General features: G+C 23.8%; 9 protein-coding genes across 9 annotated transcripts in view; 5 read left to right on the top strand and 4 right to left on the bottom strand.

Annotated features, from left to right (window-relative positions):
• The window catches only part of ppk1 (polyphosphate kinase), a gene marked incomplete at both ends in the record, with an annotated part of 3,162 nt that extends 1,644 nt beyond the window's left edge, over positions 1 to 1,518 (top strand). The window contains one exon of the mRNA XM_629000.1: positions 1 to 1,518. This exon is cut by the window's left edge and continues 1,644 nt beyond it. Coding sequence (XP_629002.1) covers positions 1 to 1,518 — 1,518 coding nt within the window.
• Positions 1,519 to 2,652: 1,134 nt separating this feature from the next.
• DDB_G0293552 (hypothetical protein) lies at positions 2,653 to 4,896 on the top strand (the record flags this gene model as incomplete). Its single annotated transcript, XM_628999.1, has 3 exons — positions 2,653 to 2,856; positions 2,971 to 3,608; positions 3,705 to 4,896. The coding sequence occupies 3 exons, from the start codon at positions 2,653 to 2,655 to the stop codon at positions 4,894 to 4,896; spliced, it is 2,034 nt and encodes a 677-aa protein (XP_629001.1).
• A 147-nt stretch (positions 4,897 to 5,043) lies between these two features.
• DDB_G0293550 (hypothetical protein) lies at positions 5,044 to 8,700 on the bottom strand (the record flags this gene model as incomplete). Its single annotated transcript, XM_628998.1, has 1 exon — positions 5,044 to 8,700. One exon carries the CDS (start codon positions 8,698 to 8,700, stop codon positions 5,044 to 5,046), a length of 3,657 nt encoding a protein of 1,218 aa, XP_629000.1.
• Positions 8,701 to 9,025: 325 nt separating this feature from the next.
• empB (hypothetical protein) lies at positions 9,026 to 10,068 on the bottom strand (the record flags this gene model as incomplete). The annotated part of the gene is made up of 3 exons (XM_628997.1): positions 9,026 to 9,264; positions 9,452 to 9,650; positions 9,877 to 10,068. The coding sequence occupies 3 exons, from the start codon at positions 10,066 to 10,068 to the stop codon at positions 9,026 to 9,028; spliced, it is 630 nt and encodes a 209-aa protein (XP_628999.1).
• Positions 10,069 to 10,622: 554 nt separating this feature from the next.
• On the top strand, positions 10,623 to 12,620 carry DDB_G0293548 (hypothetical protein; the record flags this gene model as incomplete). Its single annotated transcript, XM_628996.1, has 1 exon — positions 10,623 to 12,620. The coding sequence occupies one exon, from the start codon at positions 10,623 to 10,625 to the stop codon at positions 12,618 to 12,620; it is 1,998 nt and encodes a 665-aa protein (XP_628998.1).
• Positions 12,621 to 12,705: 85 nt separating this feature from the next.
• Positions 12,706 to 14,840, bottom strand: mre11 (DNA repair exonuclease; the record flags this gene model as incomplete). The annotated part of the gene is made up of 2 exons (XM_628995.1): positions 12,706 to 14,659; positions 14,725 to 14,840. The coding sequence occupies 2 exons, from the start codon at positions 14,838 to 14,840 to the stop codon at positions 12,706 to 12,708; spliced, it is 2,070 nt and encodes a 689-aa protein (XP_628997.1).
• A 506-nt stretch (positions 14,841 to 15,346) lies between these two features.
• rfc3 (replication factor C subunit) lies at positions 15,347 to 16,566 on the top strand (the record flags this gene model as incomplete). Its single annotated transcript, XM_628994.1, has 3 exons — positions 15,347 to 15,430; positions 15,512 to 16,378; positions 16,474 to 16,566. 3 exons carry the CDS (start codon positions 15,347 to 15,349, stop codon positions 16,564 to 16,566), a joined length of 1,044 nt encoding a protein of 347 aa, XP_628996.1.
• A 563-nt stretch (positions 16,567 to 17,129) lies between these two features.
• Positions 17,130 to 17,936, top strand: rps21 (40S ribosomal protein S21; the record flags this gene model as incomplete). Its single annotated transcript, XM_628993.2, has 2 exons — positions 17,130 to 17,170; positions 17,741 to 17,936. 2 exons carry the CDS (start codon positions 17,130 to 17,132, stop codon positions 17,934 to 17,936), a joined length of 237 nt encoding a protein of 78 aa, XP_628995.1.
• A 2,288-nt stretch (positions 17,937 to 20,224) lies between these two features.
• DDB_G0293692 (hypothetical protein) lies at positions 20,225 to 21,559 on the bottom strand (the record flags this gene model as incomplete). The annotated part of the gene is made up of 1 exon (XM_628992.1): positions 20,225 to 21,559. The coding sequence occupies one exon, from the start codon at positions 21,557 to 21,559 to the stop codon at positions 20,225 to 20,227; it is 1,335 nt and encodes a 444-aa protein (XP_628994.1).
• Between the last annotated feature and the right edge of the window lie 850 nt (positions 21,560 to 22,409).

Genomic DNA, 22,409 nt, shown 5'->3' with positions numbered 1-22,409 from the left:
CGTTTTGTACATATTAAACAACGTTCCAACTATTCAATCATACCAATGGAGGAGATAATATTGGCAAATTTGGATACACTCTTCCCAAACACTAAAATCTTGACAAAGTCATTGTTCCGTGTATCACGTCACAATGATTTGAAGCTTAGTGGAGAGGATCAGGCAAATGATCTTTTGGAATTAATTAAAACCGAATTACATAAGAGAAAGTTTGCACCAATGGTTAGATTAGAGGTCAGTCATAATATGCCCGCAGAGATATTGGATATGTTAAAGACACAATTGGCATTGGATGCCTATGATGTCTACGTCATCAATGGTCCATTGGGTTTACAAGATCTCTTTGAACTTTGTAAATTAAACTTACCACATCTCAAATTCCAACCTTGGGTACCCCACATCCCAAGTAGATTAGTAAACTTGGCAAAATATCCATCAGAGGACGTCTTTTCTGTCATTAGAAAAGGTGAGCTATTGGTGAATTTACCTTATCTAAGCTTCAATTCTTCTGTTCAATTCTTTATTGAAAGTGCAGTTAAGGATCCAAAAGTATTGGCAATCAAAATCGCAATCTATAGAACAAACTCAAATTCTCAATTGATTCGTGCACTTTGCGAGGCTGCCTCTCATAAGGAGGTTATGGTCTTGGTGGATTTGAAGGCATCTGGTGACGAAGAACAAAATACAAAATTCGCCCGTCTTTTGGAACAAGCTGGTTGTCATGTAAGTTATGGTTTGGTTGGTTTGAAAACTCATGCTAAAATCGCAATGGTCGTACGTGAGGAGGAGAATGGTCTAAGAGAGTATTTAAATATCTCCACTGGTAACTACAATGCAAGCACCTCTGACGTCTATGCCGATATTTGTCTATTCAGTTGTGACCCTGACCTAGGTGAAGATATGTGCAACCTTTTCAACTACCTCACTGGCTATAGCCGTGTATCCTCCTTTAAGAAACTTTTAATCGCTCCAATGAATATGAGATCCACTTTAATCCAATTGATCGATAACGAGGCAAAGAACGCCAGAGAAGGTAAAGACGCAACTATCAATGCCGTCATGAATGGTTTGGATGATAAGAGATTGGTCAATGCCCTCTACCAAGCAAGTATAGCAGGTGTGAAAATCACTCTAGTCGTTAGAGGTCGTTGTAGAATACTTCCAGGAATTAAAGGTATCAGTGAAAATATTAAAGTCATCTCAATTCTTGGTCGTTTCCTTGAACATTCAAGAATCTATTGTTTCCATAATAATGGCAAACCAAAAGCTTATATTGCATCAGCCGATTGGTTACATCGTAATCTTAAACGTCGTGTCGAAGTAATGGTTCCTGTTGACGATGCTAATAACATCAAACAACTCTATGAAATTATAAATGTTTATTGTAATGATTCAAACGCTTGGGAAATGTTATCTGATGGTCGTTATAAAAAACGTTCTTCTCCAATTGATGAAGATTCTCAAACTCAATTCATGAATCAAACAAATCAAAAACATCCAGTAATTTGGTCAAAATAAACAAATAAATAAATAATTAAAATATTTAAAAAATTAATAACTTTTATTTTTATTATATTATTATTTTTTTTTTTTTTTTTTTTTTATTATTATCGATCTTTTGGAGGCTCTGGTTTATCAATAAAAAAAATATTTTAAGTCAAACCCAATCAATTCCAAAATACAGTATTCGAGAGAGAAAAAAAAAAAAAAAAAAAAAAAAAAAAAAAAAAAAAGTTATTTTTGGAAAAGATCAGATTCACGAATATTTAATATAAAAAAGGGATTTATTATTTTTTATATTAAATAAAACAAAAAAAACAAATAATTTTTTCGTTTTTTTTAATTTAATTTTTTTTTTTTTTTTTTATTTTTTATTTTTTATTATTTTTTTTTTTTTTTTTTTTTTTTTTTTTTGAAAATTTTAAAAAAATTCTTTAATATTTTTTTTTTTTTTTTTTTTTTTTTTTTATTAATTTTATTTTTATTTATTTTTTTTATTTTATTTTTTTGTTCTCCAATTTTTAAAAAAAAAAGAAAATAAAAAAAAAAATAATATTTTATTAGTCATTATAAAATTGTGAATTATATACAAAACTTTCAAACAGATAGTTCAGCCCTAATATTAGGTTTATTGATTAACCTAATAATACTTGTAGCAATAATTAATTGGGTATATAATTTATTTTCTGGGCATTCTTCTGAACATACCAAAAACGAGTTAAAGGTGGCGTCCAAAACTTCAAAAAAAAGAAGAGATCAATCTGAAGGTAAATCATTTAAAAAAAAATAATAAAAAATTAAAAAAATAACATTAGTATATTTAAATCATTGGTTTCAAAAAAAAAAAAAAAAAAAACAAAAAAAAAAGTAAAAAAAAAAAGTAAAAAAAAAAAGTAAAATAAGAAAGAAAAAAAAAAAAAAGAAAATTTTAGGGATATGGTTAATGTTTTTTGTAGTAAACATTTATTATTTTCACCCCCTTCAAGTTCAACTTTCTTTATTTTTTCTTTTTTCCAATTTTTTTTATTTTTTCAAAAATTTTTTTTTTTTTTTTTTTTGTTGTTGATCCAAATATCTAATTTCCATTTTTTTTTTTTTTTTTTCCACACCACTAAACCTTTTTTTTTTTTTTATTTATTATTTATTATAGAAATGTCAAAACAAAATAAATTAACAAAAGTTTTGGATAACGACCTTGATGATATAGATATAGAAGAAGATGACTCAACCAATCGTAAATTTGAATCTATGAGTGAAGATGAAGAAACTCCAGGTATGTGCTGTGAATGTACAGATCAACCAGCTGAAGTTGTATGTTTGCAATGTCAAGATGAACTTTGTACAGTTTGTTCAACTGTATGTATATATAAAAAAAAAAAAAAAAAAAAGAAAAATACAAAAAAGAAAAATTAAAAGAAAAAAAGTCTAATATTTAAAATATATTTTTTTTTTTTTTCAAAAAAATTTTAGTCACTCCATAGAAGAGGTTCACGTAGGTCACATATTTTTAAAAATAAACATGGTCAAGAACTTGATTATGATGAATTAAATAAACGTGATCGTCAACCTCCATTACATGGCAAAGAAGATGAAAAAGTTCAAAACAACAACAACAACAATAATAATACCAACAACACTAACAACATTGAAATGGATGATAATAAAAGTATTAATAACAACAACAACAACATTAACAGTATAAATAGTATGTATAGAGGCACTAGTAATTTACTCAATCCATTACCTTTTCATCATACTAATCAACAACGTAATGGTGGGGGTTCTAATAATCATCAAATCAATAATCACCATAAAGATGAAGATGAAGAGATTGATGAGGACGAGGAGAAATTCATTCACAAGAATGAAAATTTTACAGATTTTATTCCAAGACTTTCAAAGGATTGGTTCACAGAAAGATCTAAATATATTCCAATTCGTTTAAATATTCGTGAGAGAAATGATCTTCGTCTTTTAGAGGCAGCACTTCACGTTTCAGAATATACAGATAAAATCGATATCATTCATGTTGGTGGTTCAAAATCAAAAAGAATAAATGATCAATTAAGAGGTATGTGTGCAATTTTATCAGGTTTATTGGTTGCAAGGTAATTATAATTTTTTAAAAAAAAAAAAAAAAAATATATATAAATTTATAAATTTTCAAAACTAATTTTATTTATTTTATTATTTTAAAAAAAAAGTGATTTTAAAAAAGGTCAACAATTAGTTGAAAATAAAGATTTCTTTGAAAATGAAGAATTCTTTCAAAATGTTTTTGAAATTGGTAGAAGACACAAGATTATGAATCCAGCAAAGATGAGAACTGAATATGGTAAAATGATTCATTTATTACAAGATGCAGCAGATGAAGATGTAAAGAAAAATCTTAGTGGACTTAATATGATTAAACCATTGAAAACCGTTTTCTTGTTTTTGGATGAACGTAACGGACTCAAATTGTTAGAGGATCCATTGTTAGAATTGGCAACTCGTGAGGTTTTAGCAGAGAATAAAACCAGACCTCAAATTCAACGTGAAATTCGTGAAAAGGAACATGCAATCAAAACATTATCACGTCGTTACTCATCATCAATGTTGAAATCAGAGGAGATTGAGGTTTGTATTTACTCCATCTGTGATAATCATACATTCCTTAGGGAGAATCGTGATCCAGTCAAGAAAATGAAACATCTCCTCAAGGAATACTTTAGTCCAAATCAATCAGAGAGAGGTTTTTCATTGGCTTTGGAACATGGCATTGGTGGTGCACGTCTTTCTCACAATCATCGTAAACAATATAACTATGTATATCAATCACTCTCCTTGTGGCAACATATTCTTCATGATATGTTTAAACTTTGGTACTTTGCAGAAATTGATCTTTTATGCGGACACAGATATCAATTATCAAACACTGGTCAAGGTCTAAATCGTATTCAACAATGTCCAAACGTTGGTAAAATTATGCATAGTATTCTACGTCAAACTCAAAAAAAAGTTGGTGATGATTGGGTTGGTTCTTCCGTTATTCATTTGGGTGATCATAACGTTCCAAACTCTTTGGTTTTCATCGATAAATACACTCAAATCTCTAGAATCCTAAGTCCAATCGTTTTAACCATTGAATATATTCCAAAGATCACCGATCCAAATTTAGTTGCTTACATCAAAAACACCTTTGGTGGTCCACAAACTTTAACCAAAATCATCCTTTGTGATTTCTTTAAACACGCTTTCGATGGTAGTGGTGCCGATAACTTTTTCGATGCTGGCTCTTGTATTGATGGTAGATTAACTTCTGCTTGGCAATGGTCTGCTCAAATCGCAAAGAAACCTTATTATCCAATATTTTTATTATCAGGTTTTAGTGGTTTTGATGGTTCTTTTAATTAAAAAAAAAAAAAAAAAAAAAAAAAAAATAAAGTAATAATAAACAAAAAAGGTTTTTTTTTTTGTTCGAATAAACTTATAAAATATAATATATAATTTTCTTTTTTTTTTAAATAATAATAATAATAATAATAATAAAATAATAATAATTTATTCTAACCAATTTAAATTATATTTATAGTCATAATTTTGTAATAATTGTGATTTTAAATAATTTAATAAAATTAAATTAATTTTTATAAGTTTATGATAAAAATATTTAATTATAAAAATATTATTATTTATAATTGTTTTTGTTATTGAAGATTTTGTTAAAATAAAGTTTTTAAAATGAAGTAGTAACAATTCACATTGTTTAATATCACCATTTATAAATGATTGAATAAATAAATTATTATCATCATTTAAATATTTAATTTCAAATTCACTTTTTTTTAAATTCCTTTGTGAATCTCTAATTTCTAAATAATTATTTAAATTTGATAATAGTAATTCTTTAATATCTTTTTGTTCGATTATTGATTTAATTTCATTATTTTTATCTGATTTTTGTTGTTTTGATTGATCAGTTTTTTCAATTAAAAATAATTTATTTGTTGTTATTAATTCCCTAATTTTAATTATTAATTCTTGAATGAATTGATTTATTTTACCATTTTCTGAATTTAAAAATTTTAATGAATCTACATTATTGCTGAAATAAATATAAATGTAGTTTAAAAAATTATCAGAAAATTCTAAATCATTTAATGATTCCTTTTGAATTTCAATTGGTATTATAATATGATTATAAAATTTTTGTGGGAAATTATTTAAAATAAATTTTAAAGATAGAAAACATGATTTTTTATAATCAAATAAACCAATTAATTGAATGTGATTATTATAATTTTCAATTAAAAACTTTAAATTATCAATGTTATTAAAATCAAATGATTCAAATAAAGCCTTTGAAAGGAAACTATTTGAATTGAAATAATTTTCTAATACTATAGAAAGTTCATATTGGCTACAAGATTTAAAAAACAAATTCAAATCAAAATCATTTGGTTTTTTAAATTTAAAACTGTCATTGAAATAATTGGTTCTAAAAATTGGTGATATTGAGTTTAATAATTTAAGATTACCATTCGAAGGAACTGATGGAGATAAAATTGATGAGGTACATTCCGCAATTAGTTCTAAAATACTTAAATTATTTAAATGTTTATATAACATCATTTTAAACCATTGATAATTTTCTAAAAATAAATCTCTTCTTCCAATTTTTAAAAAGTATATTAAAAGAGGTTTAGTTAATCTTTCAAATTCTCTTATTTCAATATTTGGATTAGTTTTAAATTTTTTAAAAATAATATTTGAAATTAACTCTTTTAAAATTATATCAAATGAATTTTTAAATTTTTGATTTCCATAAATTTCTTGTTGTTCAGTTAAATATTTATAATTGAAATTACTAATATAAATTTCAATTGATTTAATTTGATCCGTTCCTAAACAAAGCCAATATGATTTAATTCCTGTGAGTATTAATTTCGTAAATTTTGGGGATCTAGCATTTAGGTAATAGAATGTACGAATTGTAGAATTTTCAATAACAATTGAATTTTCAAACAGTAGATCTTGTATTGTTTTAATAGTTTCAATAGTTACACCATAATTTCTTATCAAGAGATTAAAATAATGATTTAAAATATGTACATTTGAATTGTTATTAAACTTTGAGATAATTAATTTAATAATTGAAACCAATTGCTTTGTTTTGAAATTGTTTTGGACTAAATCAAAATATTGATTGTATATATTATTATCTAACTCTTGAATTGGATTATCTTCTTTTAATTTGTCAATATTATTAAGAAATAATTTAACTAAATTTAAATCTTTTGGGAAAAAAAGGATTAAGTCATATAAACCAATTAGATTATGATTTATTTTAACCTTTTTTAATGATGGATGTTTATCAATAGATAGTTTTAAAAATTTATATAGTAATTGATCCCTAAAACCATTAAAACCATTTTCATTGAAATAATTAAACACCTCTAAGGAAATATATATATCATTTGGTAAAAAAAGCTCTATTGTACTATAAAATTGAGATACATTGATATATTCTCGAACGATATTACTTATTTTTTTCAATATATTAATTGATCCATTTTCGATTGATGAGAAAAAGAAATCCTTTAAAAATTGTTCAAATATTAAACTTCTTTTTAAATTTCTTAATACTTCATAATTTAAAAAGCAGGATAATCCAAAATCAAAAGATTTAAATTTAATAGAAATCATGTTTGAATTGAGTACCCTTAACATCATATTATTATCGATTAACCACTCTACTACTGATATATTATCAATTAAAAGTTTTGATGAATCATATGAATCAAATAATAAAGGATGAAATTTTATATTACTTTTTTTAATATCTTTTTCTGTTAATAATAAATTTCTTGCGTTATCCAATTTAAAAAGATTAAATATTTTTTGACCCCCAAAAGAAAGTAAAGTGGATAATCTATAAAAGGTAATAAATTTATTGGATTCCATATCATAATCATTTGAAACTAAACCATCTAAATGACATTCATCTATTGATTCTTGATAATTCTTGATGTATTGTCTATATAAATTTAAAGGATGTAAATTTATTATAATCAACGTTTGTAATTCTTTTAAATTATCACAATCATTTTCTAAAATGTTTTCTAGTTTTTTTTTGATTTCTTTATCATTTTTTAATTTTGGGAAATACTTTAAACAAAACAACAAAATTGTTTTTGATTCTTCAAAAGTATTATTAAAATTTAATACATCAAAAATTGAATTATCAACAAATGTTGATGGTTCAATTAAATTTAATTCCATTAAAATTTTAATAGTTTTTAAACATTTTAATTTTAAAACATTTTCAACTTTTAATTTCCTATGTGAAATTTCAATAAAAAATAATGATATATATGATGATGGTGATTGTTTTTCAATTTCATTTAATTTATATAAATAATCATTTTCTAAGATAAATTTAACCATTTCTAAAGAATTGTATTTATTTTTACTTGATTGTTCCAAAGAGTGAATTTTAATTTCATAAAATGAAAAAATTGATTTATTAAATTTAAATAATTCTAAAATAATAATTGGGTCACATTTTCTATATGCCAATAAAATCGATGATGGAATAACATCAATATAATATGGTTCACTAATTAATAACTTCAAAACATATAAACTATTGCAATTAATCGCTGCATTTGTTAAATCACAAATTTCAAATTCATTCCTTCTCTTATTTAATAATAAATTTAATATTTCTTTAATTTGAATAATATCATTTTCATTATATTCTACAATGGATTTTGGTTGATCATATTGTGCTTCAAGATCATTATATATCCAATTCTCTTGAGTTTCAATGAAATTTTCTTCATCATTATTACCATGAATAGTATTATCTAAAACATTAATAGAGTTTGGAGTCAATGATAATGATCGAAATAATTCATAAATCGAATGTTTATCAATATTAATAAACTCGTCATTGTTATTGATTTTAAGTTTTAATAATGAGAATAATTTTTTTTTTAACATCCATTTTAAAGATGTAATATCTTTAAACTTTTTTCTATTTTTAAAATGATTGATTTGTTTTGGATTTTCAAATTTTATCCACTCTGTATCATTAATTTTATTAAAAATTAATTTTAATAGATAAAAATTACTAATAATTTTCCAAAATGATTTTTCATAATTATTACTATTATTAATTCTATCTATTTTAAAATCATTGTTAAAAAATGACATTCTTATTGTTTTGATTTGCAAAAAAAAAAAAAAAAAAAATTATTGATTATTCTAAAAATATCATGATTTTGATTATTTTTTTTTTTTTAAAAAAAAAAAGAAAAAGATTATAAAAAAAATGGAAAATGATAAAAAAAAAACAAAAAATAAATAAATGGTAAACTAACTACACTGGAACTAATCAATATTAAAAAAAAAAAAAGCCTTTCATTTGGGTGTGGATAATGTGACTATATGTTTTTCTTTTTTTTTTATAAAAAATTATTTTATTTATTATAATTGTTTATTTATTTTTTTTTTATTTCTTTTTTTTTAAAAAATTATTTTAAACTCTTCCTGTTGATTTATTATCAAACCATTTTCTTAAATACCAAATTTGACCAACACCCATTACAACTAATACAATAACCTCAGCGATTGTCCACCATACAACACGTGCATTAGTACTTTCAGAGGTATCTCTGTTTGCTTGTTCTCTATATCTTAATTTCTTTTGTTCATGAATAACTGATTGAAGAACTCTTTCAATCTTTTGAACTGATTGATCCATTGGAGTGATTGAATCTAAATTTTAATTTGTTTTTTTTTTTTTTTTTTTTTAATTAATTTTTTTAAAAAATAAAAAAATATAGGGTTTTATTAATAAACTCGATTTGATTACCTTTTTATTATTTCCAACTCTTTCTCTCTTCTCTTTCTTTCTATATACACCATAATAATAGTAATTTATATTCTAATAATCAATACATACCACCTTTGGCAACTTCTTTGACACCTTCTTCTTCAGAAGCCCATGTAAATGTGACAACTTTGGCGGTAAATCTTGACATTTCATTATTGAAACAAACTTTGTATGCACCTGATTCACCAGCGGTAAAACTTTGTTTACCTTTCATTTGTGTATCAAAATGAAGACGTTCAAAAATTGTATTTCCTTTTGGATCTGTGAGCTAAATTAATGTGACCAATAATAAATGATATTTCACATATGCGAAAAATAATGAATTATATATATTAATATTTAAAAAGGTATGATTGGCGGTGATGTGGCGTAGTAATGATGAGGTGACAAAGATGATAGTGATGGTGACGGTGACAAAGATGATAGTAGTGATGGTGGTAATGATGTGAAAAACAATAGGAATGAGATAATAAAAAAAAAAAAAAGAAATTTACCTTAACATTAATATCTAATAAGCCACCTCTAATAACTTGATAGAGGAGTAAAGAAGTCTTTCCAGACTCTATGAAATTATAAAAACATTCTTGTGATTTTGGTTCAACTTGTAATGTTAATGCTGATGAACTTCCAATTAAAAATAATGTGACCAAAATACAAATATTAATTAATTGATTAGTTTTATTCATTTTTTTATTTTTTTTTATATGATGATTTAGGTGAACAACAAAAGAAAAAAAAAAATTTTTAAAAAAAAAAAAAAAAAAAAAAATTGAAAATTTAAAAAAAATAATTAAAAAAAAAAAAAAAAAAAAAATGAAAAAAAAGTTTTTTTTATACAATTAAATTCTGTGATGACCACATATCCAAATTTTTATTTTTTAATTTTATTTTTATTTTTACTTTTCTAGTTGATAACCAAATATAAATATATATTAAAATAATTTTTGGAATAAAATTTTAAAATTAAAGTATAAAATGGTATAATTTTTTTTTTTTTTTTTTTTTTTTTTTTTTTTCAAAAACCAAGTCACTGTTTTAGTGAATTTTTTTCTTTTTTATCATTTTTTATAAAAATCATTTTCAGGAAAAATTAAATTTTTTTTTTTTTTTTTTTTTTTTTTTTTTTTTTACACATTACAAAAGCAAAATAGTTTCAAACAAAACAAATAAAATATAAAATAAAAAAAAAATAAAAGATTAAAAAAAATTAAAAATAATCAAAAATTTATGTGTATCAATAATGAATAAATTAATTAAATTACCAAAATATACCATAGCGAATAGAATAAATGTGTCATACTATTCAACAACTACATCAAAATCACCAACTTATAATATTAATGATGATAATAATAATAACAATAATAATAGTGGTATAAATAATAATAAAACAACACATATATATAACAATAATAATGATAATGATAATAATAATAAAAATAATAATGATAATGATAATTTTAGTATTGACAAAAATGAAAAAATAAAAGAAACTACAATTGGATTACCAGTTGATATCAATCAATATAATAAATTAAAAGAAATTAAAAAATTAATGAGTTTAAGTGTAACAAATAAAATTGTAAATACTGGTTTATTTGGAAATAAAAATAATGGTAGTAATAAAAATAGTAATGATTACAGTGAAAAAATAAGTGAAGCAAAAGCAAGACCAGATATTTTCTTTGATTCTAAAATGATTGAATTTAAATTTCAAGAATTTATGAATACATTAACTATTAGTAATAAATCAACATTAGTTATTGGTGTATCTGGTGGTAGTGATAGTATGGTATTATTATATTTATTAAAGAATTGGTGTATTGGAGAGAATTCAGCCAATGTAAATAGAAAATTAAAAATCACAGTGATTACAATCGATCATAAAATGACAAATCCTGTAGCCGAGGATATACCATACATAAGTAAAATCATCAATCAATTAATCAACAATGATAATAATTCAAACTTTATTAAAATTAAACATAAAGTAGTTGAAATTGATGAACAAAGATGTAAACAACAAGTGTCATTACGTAATCAAAGAATTGAGATACTAATGAGTGAGTCTGTTGGAAATGGTAATAATTTAATATTTTATGGAACAAATTTAAATGATCAAATGGAAACATTTATACAAAGAATTAATAAAAACAGTGGATTGGATGGACTAGCAGCCATGACTAAAATAACCAAAATTTCAAATACCCACTCTGTGCTATTGGTGAGACCATTATTAGATTTCTCGAAATTGGAAATACTGGATTTTTGTTCAGAAAGATCAATTCAATATTTTAATGATCCAACCAACGACGATCCAGTATCCTATAGTAGAAATAAAACACGTCATCAACTAAGAGATTTCAAAGAGTTTTCAATTGAATCACCATTATCAACAACTATAAATTTAAAACAATTCCTTAGTGGTTTAACTCCAATCCGAATGATTAAAGATCAAACTGATAAAGTTTTACAAAAGATGTTAAATGACATTTTAGAACTCAATGAACATAAAAATAATATTCGTGATTTGAGATTACCCCTAATTAGAGTACCCTTGAAATACTATAATAGTTTACCACCAACCATTCAATCTCGTTTACTTCATAGACTAAGCTGTATTATTAGTAATGAATTTTCATTTTTTCAACAAAAGAAATATAATCAAATTGTAAACTCATTAAAACAAAAACCAAATATTCCAATCTCTTCTCATAAATTATTTATTTACAATGAAAAAAATTTTGAAAATAATAAATTCAATCATTATCTAATAGCTCAATCTGTTTTTCAACCTAAAAAAAGTAATCAAGTAGATTTACCAATTAACACTTATTTTAAATTTCATAATTTTACAATCTTCATTTCAGAAAAACAATCAAAATCTTCTTTACCATCATCATCATCATCATCATCATCATCATCATCATCATCATCATCATCATCATCATCATCATCATCATTATCATCATCACAATCATTACCAAAATTAATAGTTAGATTTTATGATCAAGTTGATCATGTTCATTTTGATCGAAATCAACGTAAAATAATTTCAAGTTATCCAAGATATACAAAATTATTATTCTTGGTTATCGCTGATGCTTCTGATAATTTACCACTTTGTATACCTTCAATTGGTGTTCAAACTGATTATTTTTTAAATCATTATTCTTATACTATTAGTATGGATAAATTAAGTTTAAATAATATTAAAACTGATTGGGATTCTATTTAAAAAATAAAATAAAAAAAAAAAATAAAAAAAATAAAAAAAAAAAAAATAAAAAAAAAATTTATTTATATATTATTTATAATACAATTTATTTCTTTGATCTTGATCTTTTTGAAACTGAACCAACTTGTTTAACTTTACCTCTTTTCTTTGATGGTGGAGTTTTCTCTTCATCACTTTCAAAATCTTTATCATTATCATCATTATCTTCATTAATTTCATCATCATCATCATCATCATCTATTATAATTGAAGTTTGTGAAGATTGAGTTGAAGATTGAGTTGAAGATTTTCTTCTTGTTGAAATTTGTGAAGATGTAGTAGTAGTGGTGGTAGTAGTTGTTGTTGGTGCTGTTTTATTTGATTGTGGTGATTTAAAAATTGTTCTTTGATTTAAAATGTTTTCATCATCATCATTATCAATCATTTGACTATGATTATGACTATGACCATGTTCATGACCATGAGAATCTTCATCTAATAAATTTGATTCAAATTCATTTGGATTATTTATTGGTAATAAATCTGAATTGACCGAAGATACATTTTGATGTGGTAATGGGAAATTATCATCAATATATTTAGCAATGAAATCTGGGTAAGCATCTTTTGAAGAGATTTTTGAATTTAAATATTTTTGAGTCGATTTTAAAGAGAGATCAACCATTTTCAATATTGAATCGGTTTCATCCTTTTCAACGAATGAATGTAAACTATTGAATAGATCATTCTCTGATAGAATTTGTAAACGATCATTTGGTGTATTACCCAAGAATTCACTTATGAAATCGGCCACTTTCACTTTATCTTCTTCTTTTTCTTTGATTGAATTCACATCCAATTCACCACCATCCTTTTGTTTTTTACTTGATAAAGTGGTTGGTTTCTTTCTGTGGAATAATAAAACATCATTTGGATTTGCTACACGGCCTTGAAATCTTTGACCAAACTTTTGAGGATTGATAGTACTATAACCAGTATAATCAACTTTTAATCTTATCAATGGTAACATTGATTCGTTGGGTTTACCTTGAGATTTTAATTTGGCTTGTTCAATCATTGATTCTACTTTTTGCTCAATCCATTGAATTACATCATTCTGTTGTGTTGGATGTATGTTACTATTTGCAAGTATGATTTGATCCATAATGAATGGTCTAACCGTGTTCAATGGGAATGGTTTAAAACGGAATTGATTTTTATAAACCTCCAACAATCCTACAAATTTATCCTTTGATTCACCCTCTGATAAAGCTGTAGCTACTGAAGAACCAGGTTGTGAAATATGGAATTCTCCCACTGACGATGCCTGTGGATTGACTAAACATTCATGTTCGTGTCCCCATAGAACGAAATCTATGAAACTTTCTATCATCTTCTCGTGAACATAATTCTTTGGATTGTGGGCTACCCTATTTTGATGAAGTACTAAAATATTGAACCATTCATCTTTTGATTCCACCGGTCTCATTAATTTCACTGATTGCTTTTGAAAAGTTCTATGCAAACGCTCATCTCTAATATTACCTAACCCGTAGATCGCTATTTTTGTCTCACCTTTACCAAGTAGTAATGGGTAGACTGTAATATCATCAATATCTTCAGTTTTACCGAAATAATTGACTAGATTCGAAACTGATAATAAATCTAAAGCTGCCAAACCACCCTCACCAGTTGGATCATCGTGATTACCGTGGATTGAAAATATTGGTAATGAAATATTAAAATTTGGATCTTCATAATTCACTGTATGAAATTGATTTGAAAAATTAACAGATTGATCCGATAGAAATTGAATTCTAACTGGTGAATCACCTAAACAATACTTTCTAAATAATTCCATTGTACGATATAAACATGATCTTGATGGTTTATTATCATGAAATAAATCACCACCCAATAATACCATATCAACTTTTAATGTATGTGCATATTTTAATATCTCCTCAAATGAATTAAATGAATCATCACCTCTAATTGGATCTCTTTCTAAATATCCTAAATGATTATCTGTTGCAACTAAAATTCTCATTATATTTTTACTATATATAAAAAATTAAGATATTAGTATTAAAATTAAAATTAAAATTAAAATTAAATAAATTACTTTTGTGGATCATTTGTAGTTTGAATTGGTATCTGTTTTTCATTTTCATCCATTTGGATATTTTCTGATTCTTCATTTTCAAAATCTTTTGGTTCAATTATTTCTTCTTCTTCCATTTTATTTATTTATTAATTTATTTATTATTTTTAAAGAATGTTAGAAATTATTATTATTATTATTATTATTATTATATATTTTTTATTTTAAAAAATAAAATTAAAAAAAAGCAATAAAAGAAAAAAAAAAAAAATTTTGAAAAAATGAAAATTGTTTTTTTTTTTCAAATTTCTGGGAAAATTTAGTTTTTATTGAATATTTACCTTTTTTTATTTTTTTAGATCCGAAAAGAATAATCTAAAAACAAATAAAATAAAATCAAAATAAATAATTAGTTAAATCTTTAAATAATGGAATCAATAAAAAGAAAAGAAAAATAAAAAAAAAAAAAAAAAAAAAAAAATAAAAAAATAAAAAAAAGATAAATTTCGAAACTCCCGCCAATTTCTTAAATTCAAATAGATTTTTTTTTTTTTTTTTTTTTTTTTTTATTTTCATTTTAATTTTTACATAAACACACATAATATATAAATAAAATAAAAACAAATATATATAATAAATAAAAATGTTATGGATTGATAAATATAAACCAACATCATTAGATAAGATGGATTATCATAATGATATATCAATAAATTTAAAGAATATGGTAAATAATAATAATAATAATAAAAAAAAAACGAAAAATATATATATATTTATTTATTTATTTATTTTTATTTATTTACAGATTAAAAGTGGTGATTTTCCACATTTATTAGTTTATGGTCCAAGTGGAGCAGGTAAAAAAACAAGGATTTTAGCGGTATTACAAGAGATATATGGACCAAATGCATTGAAATTAAAGATTGATCATAGAACATTTAAACATCCAACAAGTAGTAAGAATATACAGATTACAACGATTAGTAGTCATTATCATATAGAGATTAATCCAGGTGAGGCAGGATCATATGATCGTGTTGTAATTCAAACCATTATTAAAGAGATTGCACAATCACCACCAATCGATAGTGGCTCATTGGGCGCTTTTAAAATTGTGATTTTAAATGAAGTTGACAAACTATCGAAAGACGCCCAACATGCACTCAGAAGAACTATGGAGAAATATGCAACATTCTGTCGTTTGATCTTATGTTGCGACTCGACTGCCAAAGTTATTGACCCTATCAAGTCGAGATGTTTGGGTATCAGGGTGCCTGCACCTTCGCAAGAGGAGATTGAAAAGGTGCTTGCCAAAGTGGCAACCGCTGAAAAATTTGATTTGCCCTCGAAATTGGCTGTAAACGTCGCTAAACAGTCTGGTGGCAATTTACGTTACGCTCTTATGTTATTGGAATCTCAGAAAGCAAAACAATATCCTTTCCAATCTACGGAATTACCATTGTTGGATTGGGAAAATTACATCTCTCAAATCGTTAAGGATTGCTTTGAGGAACAATCACCTGCAAGACTTTCAATAGTACGTGGTAAACTCTACGAATTATTAGGTCATTGTATTCCTCCAGAATTAATCTTTAAAACTTTATTATTAGAAATCTTTAAAAAACTAGATCATAATATGAAATTTGAAATAATTCATTGGGCATCTTATTATGTAAATATTATTTTTTAAAAAAAAAAAAAAATTATATAATTAATTATTAACTTTTTATTTATTTATTAAAAAAATAAAAAAAAATAAAAAAACAGGAACACAGATCACAAATTGGTTCAAAGCCAATATTTCATTTAGAAGCTTTTATTGCCAAATTTATGAGTGTTTATAAAAAATATAATCAATAAAAAAATAATAAAAAAAAAAAAAAGAAATTTTTGTAAATGATTAAATCTTAAATTTTTTGTTTTATTATTTTTTTTTTTTTTTTTTTTTTATTTTTAGAAAATTTTATTTTATTTTATTTTTATTTTTTTTTTTTTTTTTTTTTTTTTTTTTTTTTTTTTTTTTTTTTGGGTACGAGACCACTTTTAAATATCGCCCATTTTTTTTTGAATGATCTATCAATGATTTATTTTATTTATTTATTTTCATATATTTTTTATTTATTAATTATTTATTTATTTAGAAAATTAAATAATTAAAAAAAAAATGAAAAAAAAATAAAAAAATAAAAAAGAAATAAAAAAAAATAATGATTGGTCACACACAAAATTTTTGATCAATTTTCGAAATTCGGTTTTATTTTTTTTTATAAAAAAAAAACAATTTTTTTTAATTTTTTTATAATTTTTTTTTTTTTTTGCAAAAAAAAAAAAAAATTTCTCGACCCTCACAGAAATTTTTTTTTTTTTTTGTTGATTTTTCTTTTTCTCTTTTTGCTTTCATAGTTATAACAATATCATATAAAATGGACTCCAAGAACGTTGAACTCTACACCCCACGTAAGTGGTATGTATTTTTATTTATTTATTTATTTAAATACAAGTAAATGAAGAGTACAGTAGAATGGTAGTGATGGTGGTAGTTATATTGGATTCAAAAGCAGGGTTTATTATTATTATTAAAAAAAAAAAATAAAAAAAAAATCGTAAAAAAAAAAATAAAATAAAAAAAAAAAAAAAAAGAGACAGAAAAAAAAAAAAATAATAAAAAAAAAATAATAATAATAATAATTATGATAAATAAGAAAATTTAAAACAAGAAACAGAGAATATTATTTAAATTTGATCAAAAATATAAAATTAGGTTATAGATAATTTTTTATAGAATTTGTTTAGAAGAAAAAAAAAAAAAAAAAAAAAAAAACAAACAAAATTCTTTTATTTTTTTTATTTTTTTTTTTCATAACAATTCAACTAAAAATACAACACAAAAATATTGATAATAATTAAACTATCACTACTACTTTTACTATTACACATCGTTACTATGTCAAATAAAAATAATAAAAAATAAAAAAATTGGTTTAAAAAGAGAATAAATTATTAATTTTTTTATTTTATAATTTAAATTATTTAGCTCTGCCACCAACCGTTTAATCACCGCCAAGGATCACGCTTCCGTCCAAATTAACATTGGTCACGTCAATGCTGAAGGTATCTACAATGGTGAACAAACCATCTTTGCTTTCTGCGGTTTCCTCCGTAACAATGGTCAATCCGATGCTGCTCTCAACAGATTAGCCCAACAAAAAGGTTTCTTAAAATCATTCTAAATTGACTCATTTTTAGATATTTTATAAAATAAAAAAAGCTTTTTAAAAAAAAAAAAAACAATTAGAAAAATGTAATAATTTTATGTTCTTATTTGAACAACGGTTTTTTTTTTTTTTTATTATGTGTAAATATTTTTATTTAATTTTATGAAATATTTCTTTTATTATTTATTTAAATATGTATTATTTATTATTTTTTTTTTTTTTTTTAAAATTATTAATAAAAGGGAGGATTATCGGACTTTTTTTTTACCAAAATTAGGATCTAATTTGAAGGTAAATCCCTCTTTGAGGGAACCCAAAATAAACCTTGGGAATATTTAATAAACCTTAGGGAATATTTTGAGTGGTTTCACTCTAATTTAACCAATAGTTTGAAAAAAAAAGGATTGTAACAATCCTCTTAATCCAACCTAAGGTAAAAAAAAGTGGTATTCCTCTAATTTAACTTTGTTAAAATAAAAGAATGCTCCTCTAATTTAACCAAAGGTTAAAAAAGAGGAGTAATCCTCCAATTCAATTAAAACTAAATTGGAAGATTAATCCTCCAATTTAAAGTAAAACAATAAATCGGAGGATGAAAAAGTCCATTTATGAAAATTTCTAAAATTCATAAATATCTAAAATAAATAATATTTTAGAGTAACTCTGAAAATATATTTATAATAAATAAATAATCCTGTATAAAAAAAAAAAAATAAATAAAAAATATAACTCAATAGTTATATAGAGGTTGTCAAATTAATAATTTATGGTATATAATTTTATAGAAATGGTAATAATATTTGTGGAAAAAAAAAAAAAATTGAATCTACAAAAGAAAAAATTAACCTTTTTAAGAAAAAAGGAATAAAAAAAAAAAAAAAAAAAAAAAAAATTAAAGTTTTAATAATAAAAATGGTGATCCATAATAATTTATTGGAATTAAAATTTTTTTATTTTTTTATTCTTTATTATAATTGTTAAAGTTTAAAATTTAAAGAATTGTTTAAAAAAAAAATAAAAAATAAAATAAAAAAAAAAAAAAGGATTTAATATTATTACTTTTATAAAATAAAAAAAAAAAAGAATTTAAATCTCTTTATTATATATTGAAAATGGTATTACTTTTTATTTTTTTTATTTAAAAAGGGTGGAGGATTAAAGGACTTGATCCAAATATTACCGATTTGATAATAAGATGGAGAACCTAAAAAATAAACTGATATCGTAATTTCTAGTCTAAACACCAAAATATATCTGTTTTTATATATTATGGTGAATTCTCTATTTTAAACTTATTGATTTAGAATAGAGTTCCTCTAATTTAAAAAGAATTGTTTTTATCTATAGTAAATTCCCAATTTAATGCTGACCATTAAATTTAAGAATAAGCCCAATTTTGAACATTAATGATTTATTAATAGATTAAAACATTTAATATGAAATATATTTTAATGGATTTCCACAAATATATTAATATAATAAATAAAACCCCCGCGCGATGATAGTATTGTAATCCCTCATTTCGGAGATTTTAGTTGCGATACTTATTGGTCAGGTTATACATGTCCGAGGAGATTTTGCTTTATCCCATCTGTATGAGCAACCCATCTATAAGAGCATATAATTTTTTTTTTGAATTGGATAACGCAATTATTATTTGCTTCTCCTTGAGATGCTAGATCTCATTTTATTTTTTTTTTTTTTTTACAGGGTCTTTTTGATTAAAACATCTTTTTTGTCCAAACTTTTTTCTAAATCTTTTTTTATTTTATCGTCTGGTTCGTGATTGATGTTTATGACGTATTTGAATTGTTTTTTTTTTTAATTGAGTTTTATCCACAATTTCGCTTATTTTTTGTAGGCATTTGTGTTGCTTAATATTTGTGGTGTTGTTTGTGATTTTCATTTTATTTTCTTTCTATCTTTTTTATTTTTCTGATTAACTGGGTTTTTTTTTTTTTTTTTTTTTTTTTTTTTTTTTTTTTTTTTTTTTTTTTTTTTTTTTATTTATAGAAAGTACTGAGTGAATTATTGTATTTTTTGAGATGTTTAGGAAGTTCTATTGCGGGTGTTGATGATGATTTGTGACACCCCTTGTCCTGTTTTATCAATTGGTGCGTGGTGTGTTATTTTGTTTTTATATTGTTGATTTATTGAGTAAATTTTATTTGTTTTTATATTTGTTTCAGTTAGAAGTGCTGCGTCCAGCTTGTTGTTGTCTAAAACGGTGTTTATTATGCTGGCAGATTGGATGGTGTTGGATCCTTGGACGTTCCAAACACCTATTCTTATTGTGTTTTTCTTTATAGTTTTATTTGGGGTAGATTTTTATCTACCTTTTGAAGTTTCTGGTTTATTTTGTCTTCTAACTGATCTTTACTTTGTTCATTGTGTTGTTGGTCTTGTGTGTTTGTGGGGTTTTTTGATTTATTGATTTGTTTTAGAATTTCCTTGTTGAAGTTGTCTATATCTTCATCCATTTTTGTTTTTATGCTTTTTTGTCCATATTCACCCAATTTTGGTTTGACTGGTGTTTTGTTGGTCTTGTTTGTTTTGTCTTGTTGTTTCTTTTTTGGTGTGTTTAACAATTTACTTGGTGAATCGATAATTTTCGATGGTGTACCATAGGTTGGGCTGAAACTCATGATATGTTTTATTGGAGAGGAGAAGAACCATTGATTTGAAGGGATTGAAAGTGGGAATTCTATTTTTCTTATTGCATCAGTGTTTGGGCTGGTGAAGTCGAAGATATCATTTGCCTCTCTAAGTTTTTCTTCCGTTGTTAGTCCCTTTGTTTCGCCGTGTTGTTTTATTGGTGTATTGTATGGAGATGGTGGTTCGATAGGTTTTTCTGATTTTGTTTTAATTTCTTGATTGTTTATCGATTGTGTATTGATCTCATTCTCTATTCTTGTTAGTTCATCTACGTTTTCTAGTGATGCTTCTATTACCTTTTGAGCTGTATCATCTAGGGCCATAAATGTTTTATCATTAGATGAGGATGTGATTGGTGGGATAATGATTGTTCTTTTTCCTTGTTTTGGTATTTGTTCTGATGTAGATTGTGGTTGTTGTTCATCTGATTGTTTTTTATTTTTGTTTTCTTCTTGATTTTCTGGTAATGAGGTTTGATCTCTCCATCCTTTGTTGGAGTGTCCAATTAATGTTAGATTGTCTAGTTCAATGATAGTGTCAAATTCTTCTACGACTCTTTTCACTGTTTTGATAATTAGAGTTTCGCCTTTAATTTCTGATTTAATTAGTTTACATCCTTCATTTTCTATTACCCATTCTATTTCTGTGAGTGATTTATACCAATCAAAATCTGTATACATATTTTTTGGTCTTATAGTGGTTATAAATTGTCCTTTTAATTCTGCATCAAACATATTTACAAAATAGATTACTGTACTAATACTGTCTGTGAGAATTTTGAATGTATTATTACTTTTGATTAAAACATCTTTTTTGTCCAAACTTTTTTCTAAATCTTTTTTTATTTTATCGTCTGGTTCGTGATTGATGTTTATGACGTATTTGAATTGTTTTTTTTTTAATTGAGTTTTATCCACAATTTCGCTTATTTTTTGTAGGCATTTGTGTTGCTTAATATTTGTGGTGTTGTTTGTGATTTTCATTTTATTTTCTTTCTATCTTTTTTATTTTTCTTTAAAAAGTTAAAAATCTGGAAATTTTCTAATTAACTTGGTTCCCAGGTTTTTTTTTTTTTTTTTTTTTTTTTTTTTTTTTTTTTTTTTTTTAAGTCTTTTTTATATGAAAAATGAAATAATCAAAAAAAGAGATTGTTGTTGTTGTTTGTTTTTTTCGATCTGATTATTTTTTGCTTTTTTTTTGAAAATTTTGCTACGCAAAATTCTCAAAACGAAACAAATAATAAATTACAATAAAGTAAAAAGATGGCTTTTTAAAATAGTTTATTTATTTATTTATTTGTTTTTTAAGTCTTTTTTATATGAAAAATGAAATAATCAAAAAAAGAGATTGTTGTTGTTGTTTGTTTTTTTCGATCTGATTATTTTTTGCTTTTTTTTTGAAAATTTTGCTACGCAAAATTCTCAAAACGAAACAAATAATAAATTACAATAAAGTAAAAAGATGGCTTTTTAAAATAGTTTATTTATTTATTTATTTGTTTTTTAAGTCTTTTTTATATGAAAAATGAAATAATCAAAAAAAGAGATTGTTGTTGTTGTTTGTTTTTTTCGATCTGATTATTTTTTGCTTTTTTTTTGAAAATTTTGCTACGCAAAATTCTCAAAACGAAACAAATAATAAATTACAATAAAGTAAAAAGATGGCTTTTTAAAATAGTTTATTTATTTATTTATTTGTTTTTTAAGTCTTTTTTATATGAAAAATGAAATAATCAAAAAAAGAGATTGTTGTTGTTGTTTGTTTTTTTCGATCTGATTATTTTTTGCTTTTTTTTTGAAAATTTTGCTACGCAAAATTCTCAAAACGAAACAA

Source organism: Dictyostelium discoideum (assembly GCF_000004695.1).
Source record: "Dictyostelium discoideum AX4 chromosome 6 chromosome, whole genome shotgun sequence".
In the NCBI taxonomy this organism is placed as follows: Eukaryota; Evosea; class Eumycetozoa; order Dictyosteliales; family Dictyosteliaceae; genus Dictyostelium; species Dictyostelium discoideum.
The sequence above is the reverse complement of the archived record's forward strand: the minus strand, read 5'-3'. Positions and strand labels throughout refer to the sequence as shown.